Raw genomic sequence first — 12854 nt, forward strand, 5'->3', positions numbered from 1 at the left:
GTATAATGAGATAGAGAGATCCCCACGCTATGCAGTATATCTCAGTTTCATTACCATGTAAACACTAGCTGTAGTGCTAAAACCAACATAGCCACATTATCATGGCAAAACAGCAGCTTGGGCACAAAATCATCCTAATGCGGTTATACCACTCCCAGCTTGACAGCAGACTCAGTCAGCGTTAGCGCATGGATTGCTGCATCACATTCCTCAATATATCCTAAGTCAGGAGCAGAGCAGAATTTAATGCACACTCTTCTGAACACTGGTTAGGTTAGGTGACTACCCTCTTTAGGGGTTCCCACTCCTAGGGACTCAACTCTCCCTATTCACTGTACAAAGAATTAGGAAGCCTTTGTAGGCGGATTTCAGTTTCTCAAACTGTGAGGTATATTGTTGAAGGGTAGACTACAGCTGCTTAAAAGGAAGAGCGGAGAATGAGCTAGCTTCCAGAACTAAAGGCACTGCATCAGTGGGGCAATTGCACTTGGGCTAGCTTTCAAAGGCAGATCACTAAAAGTGGGATTCACACAGAGGGGACAACACCTCTTGAAAAATCCCATAGTAAATAACAAGATGTGCAGAAGTTCATTTTGCAACACCTGGAGAATCTAAGCATCATTTTTCCAGTATCTCTTTAGGAAACTTACTTTCAGTTGCTTTACGAAAACAAAAATGTTTAAACACATTTTAAAAACAAAATTCTAGGGTTATTTACCCAGCATACAACTTAACCTCAACAAAAATTCATCAGGCACATCATTCATGATGACTGCAGGACATAGTGTGTGAAATCTTCAAATTCAATGGTATGGGCATCACCATCATCTCCCATGCCTGTAACTTCTGATCAGAAATTTTCAAACCTCTTTAAGGCACAACGAAACAGGGCTATTATGCAGCTAGAAAGGAACCATCACATCTCCCTTCCCGAAAGGCCTAAATTTCGACCGACAACACAGAACTCCAGTTGTCATATATTCTGTATTCCTCAATCTTGTAATCTAATAAAGTTTCTGCTAAACTTTCAGATTGCCTTATCACAATATCATGAAAAAATTATCACTTCTATCTAACATTTAAACTTGTGACTCAATTTTCTTCTTTACCATTCAGTAAATATTTTTTCTTATTGATACCCACCTCACTGAGCTGGTCTTGCACTTTCTTGATTCTCCGAATTTCTGGGGTATCAATCGTGGAAGCATATGGCTTTCCTTTTTCTTTTCTAAATTTTTCTTTGTACTTGTTCTGAAGGAAAAAAATGACAAATATAATTAAGACATATCCTAAAGCTCTGGCAGAAATATATGTAGCAATTATTGATTTTTTTTATCTGGTTAGCATAGGAATTTGGAGCAGATTATTCAATAATACAAACTAGCGTTACTCAATTACATTTGCAGCGCTATGCTTATTTTAACCAACTGACTTTCTTCCATCTGACACAACAGAAAAAATCCATTTCTACCTTTAGCCTGGTTTAGATCACCTCTAATTGATTATGTTCTCCTTAGGAGCTTGATATTGATAAATTTACAGTTACCGTTTCATTGATCAAAGATAAGGAAAACATGTAGGTGAGGGTAGCAGTTCTAGGCCTGTGATCTCACATAACCCTTAAACAGTGAATGCTGGTAGGTAATATACATTAAAATTTAGGAAAACAGATCTGACACCATCTGGATCTGTGCAGAGCAGTTTTCCACTTTTCACAACATCGCATGGTATTGGTCTACTTGATATCCTGTATCAGGAATCTAGGTTGGTGCTTGTTCCTATATACTGTGCGTAAGGATTTTTCTTGGAGATATATATAGAGGGATAGAGAAATACACTATTATAAAAAATATTGAGGTTTGCTATTCAATAGACATTAGTCCCTGTTATCTTCCTTCACTCAGATATCCAAGTCAGATAGTGCAGGAGTTCTGATAATCTTCAGCCATCTGCCTCAAGCCACTTTTTGTGCCTAATAATTACTTAATGCACTCAAGCAGGAAACAGGCAAGAGAGGAGCTAATTCAAAGAAGGAAACTTCCTATTTCAGGCAAATAACATTAATACACATCCTGAAATGAAGTACTGGAGACAAAACAGTAGCATGAGGGTTTGCAATAATACCTATTAAATATTTGTAAAGTTGGTGTTCCTCAAGAAATAAAAGACATGGGACTATTTACCTCACTGAATAGGTCCTTCATTTTATTACTGTGTTGCAGATAAGGTGTCAAAAACTTAGACGAGTCCACTTTTGTCCGTATTTTCTTCTTTCTGACTGGAGGTGCTGCATCACCAACAGCAGTTTCTTCATGCTCAACAGTATAGGTGATAGTTTTAGGACCTGTGAAGTCTGTGCTAACAGTCTCGGTGACCTCAGTGATCACCTGGGAATAAAGAAAAAAATAATTATTTGCTTAAACTATAAATCATCATTTTATGGATAAGCATTTTTCACCTCCCCTATCTAGTAAAAAGATACTCAGTTCTTATCCAGGGACCACCTGCAAGACAGAAAATCAGTGACACTTTTCCTAGCAGAATTACCCAGTATGCCTACTATACATCACCCAACCTAAAAAAAACCACAAGAAATTAACTGACTGGCTTATTTTTGTATCAAACTCATGTAATTATTCTCCAGAGGAGCTGGAAGAGTGGGGCTCCTGCTGCATCTATTCTATATGCATAACTTCCACTGGCATCAGGGGAGTTCTCAGGTGGAACCACTGGCTACTAAAACCAAAGTGTAGAAAAGTCCTCAGTGCTGAAGTTGTGTTGAAGACATACATTGCACAGCCAGCACTCCTACTGACATCACTGAAAGTTGTGAAAGCAGGTCAAAGGTGCATACAGTCATCCATAAAGATTATCTTCTTGCAAAAGGAAAGGAATGGACACAGCAGACAGACGAGACCAAGTCTTTGGGATCTTGTAGTAAGTACGCGATGCAACAGCTGACTGAACAAATATCTAGGATCCACTTTTCCTACTAAACTACGTTTTCTCATAGCCAGATCGCAATCATGGCAGAGACATAGCTGAGATACTTGTATAATCAAGCAAGCAAGCATCCATTGGAAATAACCCCTTAATTAATTTAAATTTTTTATGTATTTGTTTATCAACGTATTCATGCTATAAGCAATAATTTTAATACTAAGATTCTACTTAAGAACATTTTAAAATAATTATTACAACTTTAAAATGTGCTCCAAAACCACCTGAATAAGAAAGTATCAAGATTTATTTCATATGAACTAGCTTTAAAAATAGTGCCTTTAAAAAGGAATATATGAAGCTCATATTTCAGATTGCTATTTGCATTAGCATGAGACGGACCAGAAAATATATCAAGCATTAAACATTAAATTGAGAAGTATACAAAACTTAAATTATGTAAAAATGCAAAAAAAAAAAAAAAAAGGTATGTTTACTATGTGAACATTAATTGCATTTCACTGAGATATTAGTTACTTCAGCACTGCCACAAGTTTCTCTCTTACAACTCTTTTCAAATATATGAGTGTTAATCTAAGTTTTGGCACTGAAAGCACTGGAGAGTTTGAAACCTGTCTAGGTGAACACTGTGAACAGCACTACCTGCTGTTAGCTTTACAAGAAAACAGTGAAGCTACATGCTTTTATAAAAAGTTGTAATACATTTCTCAAACTTAGGAGAGGCTTGATTCCGAAAACACAGCATTTTGTGAAGAAAAAAAAAAAAAAAAAAAAGGCTTTTATTTTCATATGATAACTCATAGGACCACACGACACTAATGCATTAGACTGTATTTACAGCTGATGGGAAAAGGTCTAATCACACTAGCTAGAAAGACATTTGTACTCATACGTAATTCTTCATTGCACAATACTGTTTTCAAAAACTGATGCAAATCAGACAGAGAAATAATCAGTCATGCTATTGCTCCCTTTCAATCCAGTCTGGCTACAGATTTTAGAACACCTGATGAATGCAGTGGATGAATTAATCTTAAAAATCATAAGATGGCAGTTTCCTTCAAAAGTGTAGTCCTAGATTACTTGCTCCAACAGTGTTAATCAAATCGTATTTTATTAAATTAAAAATACAGGAAGACTTCGGGAACAGACCCTTTGTTTCAAAGGAAATACACTCACGAAGTGAAGCATTAAGCTTTTGTTTCCACATAAACATATGCCGTAAAGAATATTTCATGGTAGCATAGCAGACAGTTGGGTTACATCTATATTATAAGTAGAATTTCAAATTATGCTATTAACTCCTTGGTGACTGAAATATTTGTTACCAGTGACATGAAAAAAACCTGCAAACCACCACTATTTAGTGAAATGACACAAGGTGAAGGAACAGAACTGATACATGTAAACTGGCTTCAGGCAGAATCTTTTTATATTTCTCTTCATAACAAGGTTAAGACTAATGCATATATGTGCCTGTCATTCATATGTACATATCTAGTCATATTCACATCCTTGATAATTCTGCTCATTTTTAACACTAATAATTGGATTTTGCGCTAATAATCTGATTTCTGTCATTATGTTACCTAAGTAATCTTCCTGCCTGTGTTTCTTGTTATTAACATAATCTGTTACTTCATTTTGTCAGCTCCTGTGCAAACAGCTGCTGGCCAGGATCAAAGGGAAGACTATCAGCAAGACACATGGCAGGACAAAAATTAGCACAGTCCTTCTCTGATGGGCACATCCATATCTCCTTCTAATGAAAACCAAAGAGTGGTAGATAGGATACTCAGAACAAGCTAGGAGTCCTCTAGAACATCCCACAACAGGGTCTTGCAGAGGAAATCAAACATTAAGAAGCAACTGTTCACTGATATTTGTGTGTTTAATATGAGAAAACAGTCCTCAGAATACAAAAGGCTACTAATTTAGCGTTATGCATTAGTTAGATACATATATACTCCACATGCAACATCACAGGGACCTTTACCTCATGTGGTTCACCCTCCTCAATAATTGTCTCTTCAATGTAGTACTATTAAAAGAAAAGAATCATTGTTAGTCCAGATCATACAGAATAGCAAACTGTAGCTTCTGTTAAGCTGTTCTAAAAACACACTTCTGGAGAAATAGGCCTGTAGTTCATCGATACCTATATAGCCACATTTGCATCCTTGGCAATTCTGAACATCTGTTCATTTTTTGCATTAACAATTGGATTTCCTCCATACATTCGTCAATTAATCATCCTTCCAAGTAATTAATGAAGGATCATTATCTAATTTTACCCACAAGAGGGAAGGCAATGATGACCACACTAAAAGAAAGAATCAGCATTCAAAAAACCAGGATTTTCCAAGTGTTTGGTAACAAGCTGAGAGGACTGTAGTAGGTTTCTCTTTCTAAGGCTGCCCTCAAAATTGTTCCTACTTACAGATCCTTAAAGGACACCAATAATTACTGGCTGCCAGATAGACTTTGTACTACTGATCACAATTCTGAGCTCTGCAGTCCAGACAATTTTCCACCCACTTCATTGTCCACTTATCCATCCCACATCTCATAAATTTGGTGATAAAAAGACTATGGGAGACTGTTTCAGAGGTATTTCTAAAGTAGTCAAGATATGCAACATTCACTGGTCTCCCCTTGTCCATAGCAGCAGTGAACTCATTATAAAAAGCAATGAGTTTGGTCAGCCATGATTTGCCCTTGATAAATAAATGTTCACGGCTCCCCATAACCTTTATGTCTTTCATGTGTTTAGAAATAGCTTCTAAAAGGATTTGCTCCATAGCCTTTCCAAGGACTGAAGTGAGGTTGACCAGCCTGTAGTTCCCTGCATCTTCTTTCTTGCCTTTCTTGAAGATGGGTACAACATTTGTCTTTTTCCTGTTGTCAGGATCATCCCTGCATCACTATGAACTTTCAAAGATGACAGCAGCCTTGCAATGTCATCAGCCCGTTCCCTCAGCACCCCTGGATCCATCCCCTCTGGTCCCACAAACTATGTACATCCCAGTGGGTTAAGTCACATCCCTAATTCTGTCTTCCTCTGCTGTGGGTATAACTTCACTCCCCCATCTCTAGGAAGCTCAGAGATGTGGAAGACCATAGGACAAGCCTTATCAAACCTGAAGCAAAAAAGGCTTCAAGTACATCAGCATTTTGCCTGTTCCTTGTCACTAGCTTCCCTGCCTGCTGAACTATGGTCCCACACTCACTTAGCTTTCCTTTTGCTGCTGATGGCACCTGCAGAAACCTTTCTTGGTGTTCTTCACTTCCCTTGCTGGCTTCAACTCCAGCTGAACTTTGCCCATGCATGTAGAAATGGAGTTGATAATGTCTTATGTCTTTATGTTCCTCCCAAGTTGCCTGCTCCTGCTTCCACCTTCAGTATACTTGGTTTTTTGTGTTTGAGCTCGGTCAAGAGCTCCCTGTTCATCCACACCAGCCTTCTGCTGTGTTTGACTTCTGCATATTGGACTGAACCATTCTTGTGCTCTGAGAAAAATGTTCTTGAGGATCACGCAGCTCCCCTGGGCCCCTTTGCCCTCCAGGGCTGTTTCCCATGGGATCTTCCCAAGCAGGTCCCTGAACAGGCCCAAGTCTGCTCTTCTGAAATCTGGGATTGTAATTCTGTTTATCTTGCTCACTCCTCTCTGAATCCTCAACTCCACAGTCTCATGGCCACTGCAGCCATGGCTTGCCCTTGACCTTTGCATCTTCTACCAGTTCTTTCTTGCTTGCGAGTAGCATGTCCAGCAGAGCATCTCTGCAAGTTAGTTCACCAATCAATTACATCAAGACATTTATCTTCAGTACTTTCCAGAAATCTCCGAGGTTGCTTGTGCCTAGGCATAGGCCCTTCCAGCAGATACCGGGATGGTTAAAGCCACCCATAAGCACAAGGACTGTGCCCGTGAGGCTTTCTCCAGCTGCCTAAAGAAGTTCCCGGGGCACCACATCGACTCTGAAGTGGCAGACCTGCAGGTAGAGCACGAACATTCCTCCTGTTGCCGGAATCCATGAGCTTCCCGCCTTCTCCATCCTGACGGCCACCCTCCACCACCCATTTAACCAGGGTCTCCTTCCTCGCCATGTGCAGCTCTGCCTCTTGCTTTTCACGAAGGTGCTGTCAACGTCTTCTTCACCGGTGACGCCGCAAAGCCTGCTCACCTCCTCCTTCAGCAACCTGCAAGCGCAACTGACCTGACCAGAACGCATCTCCCACCGGAGGGGCGACAAGGGTTACATCCCTGTTTGCAGTGCTCTGTGGGATTCGCTTCCCCCACTGCCGGCTTGCCTTTCCCCACAGCGGTCGGCAGCCGGAGGCGTCAAGCTCAGCTCCGACCAGAGCCGCCGCGCCCACGCAGAGCCCACCGCCGCCCTGTTCGCCGCTCGCCGAGGCCGCCTCTTCGGCGCAGCAAATGGCGGACGCACGATGGCGCCGTCCCGCCAGCCCGCCACAGCGCCGCGCCGCCCCGCGGCAAATGGCGGCCGCACTGAGGGGAGCCGGCTCGCGGCCCAGGCTTCACCGCCCCGAGGCTTCGCCCTCCATCTCCCCTCGCTGCTTCATGAAGAAAAAGGCGGTTAGAGGCGTTGCTCCATCCGCTGTAGCCAACGGCACCTGTTTTACTCAAAAGGTGCTTCACTTGCCACTGACTTCCAGAAAGGGGAAAATGAAAAACGCGGGTTTCATCTTTGAAAATCTCCACAGCAACAATTTACTGGGGGTCATACGCCAAAACGGTGGGAACAGAAAGCCCTTTGAATCTCATTAAATTCTCATTAACATTTAAGCCCTTTCCCCAGAGTTCTTCCTCGAAGTTAGGTTCACGTAATTAGCCTATACTTTTCAAGCTGCATCATATTGGGCTGTTTTGAGGCAATTTCTGCTCACTGGCTCTATACTGTGCTTGACCCACCTTCCACACAATCTCAAGTAACTCGGCAGCAAAGGTTTGTGACGTTCACTGTGGGGTTTTGCACATCACAAATGGCTACGGTGTCCAGTGCAGACTAATAACTCCAGAGAAAGACAAAATAGTATCTTAAAATCCGCAAAGTTTTCTCAGCCACCCATTATTCAGCAATAATTTTCTACTCTTTCGGAAGATGAATTTCTGATAGAACTCTTACAGGTTTAAAATAGGGGATTCATACAGAAGTGGAATTCTAGTTAAGAAAACTCTAGAAAGGATTAAGCTGCCTTAGAAATGTACCAGATGCTATTGTTCCTGTTTTATTTAACTTCTCGCTATGAATATCTCGAGGGAAGCTACTAAAGCAGGACCATCTCGGTCTCTCCGAGGGATGTGGTTACAGGAAGGTGGTTGTTGAAAATTAAAAACAAAGAATGAAACAGACCTGTGTAGACAAAAAGCCCAACACACCATAATTCCAGCAGCAACAAATAAACATTGACAGCAAATAAATATACATTTTGTTACAGAGAGCACATAATGCTCAGGAATCATAAAGGCAATTACAAGTAACATGGTAATAGGAAAATTAATGAACGACTGGTGTCTTTGCAACTAGGTGGTACAATGTCTTTAAAATGGACTTTATGAACGGTAACGCTTATTTTCCAAAACATGTTTAACTAATTCAACTGGCAAACCATTTGACTTGACTTCATCACTATTTGAAATGTGTAAAGTCAGCAGTCAGGGCTCAATGCTGTTACACTGCCTGAAATCAACAGTCCATTGAATATAGTGTGGAGATAATGAGTTGTAGGATGTCTACATTTGTACTGTCTTCCTCTTTTCCTCAAACACTGAGCAATTTGTTATAATCACTTACACGTAATTTCATTTCAGAATAGTAATAATGCAACAGGTGAGACCATACTGGTTGTTAACCTCGTATTATTCCAATGGCACTTGCTTATAATAGTAAGCTGTAGGTTCCCCATTTCCTGGGGATTCTTTTAATCAAATTGCTGAGACTAAATAATTAGGCATATAACGGAGTTTAAATGACTTATCGGCAAATTAATCCCTGATGCCACTCCACGTACATCAGGTTTAAATCTACCTCCATCTCTGCAACTTCTAAGGCTAAATTGGTTAATGGTACCTTGGTGGCACAAAGCTGCTGCATTTCTGCATTGCAGTGGGCACAGAGGTGAGGCTAGGAAGAGGCTTCCAAAGTCATCCTCTCTAGCATGGATTGAATGACAGAGGGCAAGCCAGGAGGGAAAAGAGATGGCCCACTGCATCTATAATTACACAGAAGAGTCATCACAAAACCTTGCGATGCGGGTGTGGGATGGTTACAATCCTTATTTAAACAGAGAAACTATGACAGGAACCAGGGAGACTTTGCTTCAGAGAGCAACTTTGTTGTTGTTGTTGTTGTTGTTTACTGATCAAACCATTTAATAGATATCTAATCTTCAGAGAGCAATCAGCAAGCAACCATCAATGCTCATGAGCAACGTCTCATTCAAGTGATTAATATATTCATTCACAAGGGAGGAAACAAATATTTCTACTCTCAGATTGTCTTCTTACCTCCACTACTTCCTCATATTCTTCTTCCTCCATTTTGAAGGTATTCTTCTGTCTCTCCCCCACTCACTGGTCACACAGCAAATGAAAGTGAGAATATACAGTATTAGCCCAATACTCAAAGTACTGTGAAAAGCTACTAGTCTAGTTCATAAAGCACCTGGGGTCATGGTTAGTAATTAGTCAGATTATTACAATGTTGTAGGCTAATCAGTGAAAGAACTTGAACAACAGAAAGAACTAAAGCTGGGATCTGGCATTACTTTGACTATTATGGGAAAGCATTGGATTAAGTTTCAAACATACTGATATAAATTACAGTTTTGGACAAATACTTTGTTCTAATAGTTTTAACACCAATACTGGAACTCAATGAAAATTAAAAAAAGAAAAAAAAAATCAGAGGAAGAGATTTCTTAAGTATGATTTTTTTCATTACAACAAAATTATTTTAACAATTTTCTTTTCTCTGTGGCTATTCTGTACTATTTCATTACATTATTCAAGCTCCTGTTTGAATGGGAGCTTTATCTGTATATTCTACTACATTCATTCATAAGTAAAAGCATAATGTAGAAAAAGATTGTAAATATTTTTTTTAAGTGACCTTAGGTTAATGAGGCAATTTCTGTCTTCCCAGCATTAGCCTATATAGATGCTCTGGGTTTTGGGGTTTGGGGGTTTTTTTTAGCACTTGCGGCTTTTTTCTCTCTATTTCTTCAGACCTGGAAAATATGAAAATCCATACAGTTGGCTGAATTACAAAGTACAGATTACTGTCAAAACCTTTAAACGAATTAATTAACACAATGATTTTGCTATGAGGCAAAGCTACAATTTTCCACCAGAGACTACAGCCCTGTTTCTAATGTTGGTAGGGGATGAGGCTTTGGAACAGCTGTTCCTGAGTCCAAAGATATTTGCCGTGTAAGCTAATACTACCCAATGACGGGGTGGTTTTGTTTAGCTGGCTAAACTGCAATTCCTTCTGAGGCAAGTGAAGTCTAGTAATGCAGGTTAAATATAGCAACATAGAATACTGTCCCCTTTTAGTTCTAGTGTGTTGAGAAAAATTACCCCCCAAAAATCAATTTGTTAAACCAGAATGTTAACTATTAAAATAAATAAAGAATAACTCAATTAGTAAGTAGCATGTCATGTGAAAAAGTAGGCCAAAGTTTATGAATAAACCCAAGAAGTAGGGATTGTGTATAAGGATACAATCTACACAAACTGTCACTATTATAATCTTCAGTTACACCAAAATACAGTCCCTTTCCACTTACTGCAATTTGCAACTAGTCAGACAGACAGAAAATCTGACTTCCATGGGCAAGGCACGACAACTACTCCCCAAAAACTACAGAATCAGGAAACAGCTCAAGATCCTATTCTAAGGAAAAGTTGTCAAACATGATTAAAACGTTCTTACCAGCCACATCCAGTAAATATCCTTAGGAGCAAAGCCTCTCCACTCTTCCCTCCTGAGCAGCACTGGGTGAGAGCGACACTGGTGCCTCGGTTCCTAATTATGCATGTGGCTAGCACAGCCAATCTGGCTCCAGCCCGCTCGAGTTTCAGCCCTAAATATACTTGGTGACCCCGGAGGAGACCACCTGTTCTCAGCAACGTGAAGGAAAAGGGAGCTGGGTGCTTCTGTGCTCCCGAGGAAACCCAAAACACACCAGAGCTTGACTGAACTACACCAGGTCTCTGCTGAAATGGATTCCTAGGCAAATCCAAGGGAGCACTCAAATGAAAAACACATGCGCATTTTCTTCCTCCATAGTTGATAATAATAACGAATTTGAATCGACAGAGACAATTTCATTCCTATATTGTACCCGAACCAAAACCATCCCAATTCAAGAATTTCTGAACTTCAGAGAAAGGAGAGAGGAGTCTGGACTTCAAACTAAATTTTTAGCATAAGTCTGTCTTTAATTTCGTCCTTTAAGCATACCTGAAGTGGTGCTTTATCAGCTTAACTTGATGCAAATCACATGTCAATGGTTTTATCACTTCTTATGAAATGTTACATAGCTGAACACGTGGACCCAGGAACATGTGAAAACTGACTACTTGCAAGGAAAAAACTTGCAAGGAACCCAATTAACAGCCAATATGCCCAGTGAAGGAAGACCAAGAATACATGATAAACAGATTAAGCAACAGGGGAGCAATTCTAATGAGCAAAGTATTTTGGAAGGTCAAGAATTGATATGGCCTCAAGTTGCGGCAAGGGAGATTTAGGTTAGATATTAGGAAAAATTTCTTTACCGAGAGGGTTGTCAGACATTGGAATAGGCTGCCCAGGGAAGTGGTTGAGTCACCATCCCTGGAGATATTCAAAAAGCGAGTAGTCAGGGTACTTCAGGACATGGTTTAGTGGGCATGGTTGATGGTTGGACTCGATGATCTTGAAGGTCTTTTCCAACCTAAATGATTCTATGATAATTGTATGATGTATGGAGCAGAATCATGGTGACGACAACGGAACTGACCTCTTAGGTCATCTAGTTGACTCACATGATAGCATTGCTTTAGTTCTTCAAGGAGATGCATTTAAAAGCCAATACCAACAATGATCTCTTTTCATATACTATATCACATAATTCAATAAATGATTGTCAGGAGCCCTTGAAAGACATCTTCTTGTTCCTTAACTCTTTCTATAAGTTAATATTTATATCCAGATGAAATATCATATCTCATTCACTACTGCCAAGTATTTTATACTCTGCACAGAGCTGTAGATCCTTCTCTTTCTCCTTTAGGCAAGCTATATGCTTTCAATTACTTAGCATTTTGCTTTACTAGGCAATCCTTCCCCTTTAAATCTTATTTCTGTTTATTTAAAAGTCCTTCAGCTCCTTAACATTTTTTGAAGATGTCCAGAAATGAATATAGCATGTTGATAGAGTCTCATGAGAGCAGTGTCAGCTTAACCTTCTGCTCTCCAATCCCGATCCTGTGTGTGTGCATTCCAGAAACAACTCACAGAGGCATTTTTCTCCAAAGTACTGCTTTTCAGTGGATTGGATGCATAATGTGACATCTATGTACATGATGACAAACCTTTAAGTAGTGAAGGACCAACTTTTTTTATTAAACATGTAATTCATCGTTGTCATTTACAGCTCAAATCTCCGTTGATGCCAAAATTAGCACCCTGGCTGGTGACTCGCCATCCCCCTTCTTGGGTCTTTTCAGCAAGTCTGGGTTCTTGGCCTCTTTTTCAGACTTAACAGTTGTACTTCACATTGCTCTTCCTGTAAATGGCATTCCCCCATAGTCACTGCTACAATATTGGATATTACTATGCCTCATTCCAATCACCTAATTTAAAATCGGGCTTACTAGATC

General features: G+C 40.0%; 1 protein-coding gene across 42 annotated transcripts in view; it reads right to left on the reverse strand.

Moving 5' to 3' along the window:
* NEB (nebulin) overlaps positions 1–11047 on the reverse strand; it is a 129923-nt gene extending 118876 nt beyond the window's left edge. For 41 of the 42 annotated variants that reach the window (XM_075029060.1, XM_075029045.1, XM_075029033.1 and 38 more), the window contains exons 1-6: positions 10921–11032; positions 10096–10213; positions 9492–9557; positions 4958–5002; positions 2184–2387; positions 1144–1251 (exon numbers count right to left, since the gene is read on the reverse strand). In XM_075029060.1, coding sequence (XP_074885161.1) covers positions 1144–1251; positions 2184–2387; positions 4958–5002; positions 9492–9524 — 390 coding nt within the window. In that variant the 5' untranslated portion in view covers positions 9525–9557; positions 10096–10213; positions 10921–11032. Of the gene's footprint in view, positions 1–1143; positions 1252–2183; positions 2388–4957; positions 5003–9491; positions 9558–10095; positions 10214–10920 lie in introns of all 42 variants that reach the window. The other variant, XM_075029022.1, reaches the window with a different exon arrangement.
* Between the last annotated feature and the right edge of the window lie 1807 nt (positions 11048–12854).

This window comes from Buteo buteo, chromosome 5 (genome assembly GCF_964188355.1).
Source record: "Buteo buteo chromosome 5, bButBut1.hap1.1, whole genome shotgun sequence".
Lineage (NCBI taxonomy): Eukaryota > Metazoa > Chordata > Aves > Accipitriformes > Accipitridae > Buteo > Buteo buteo.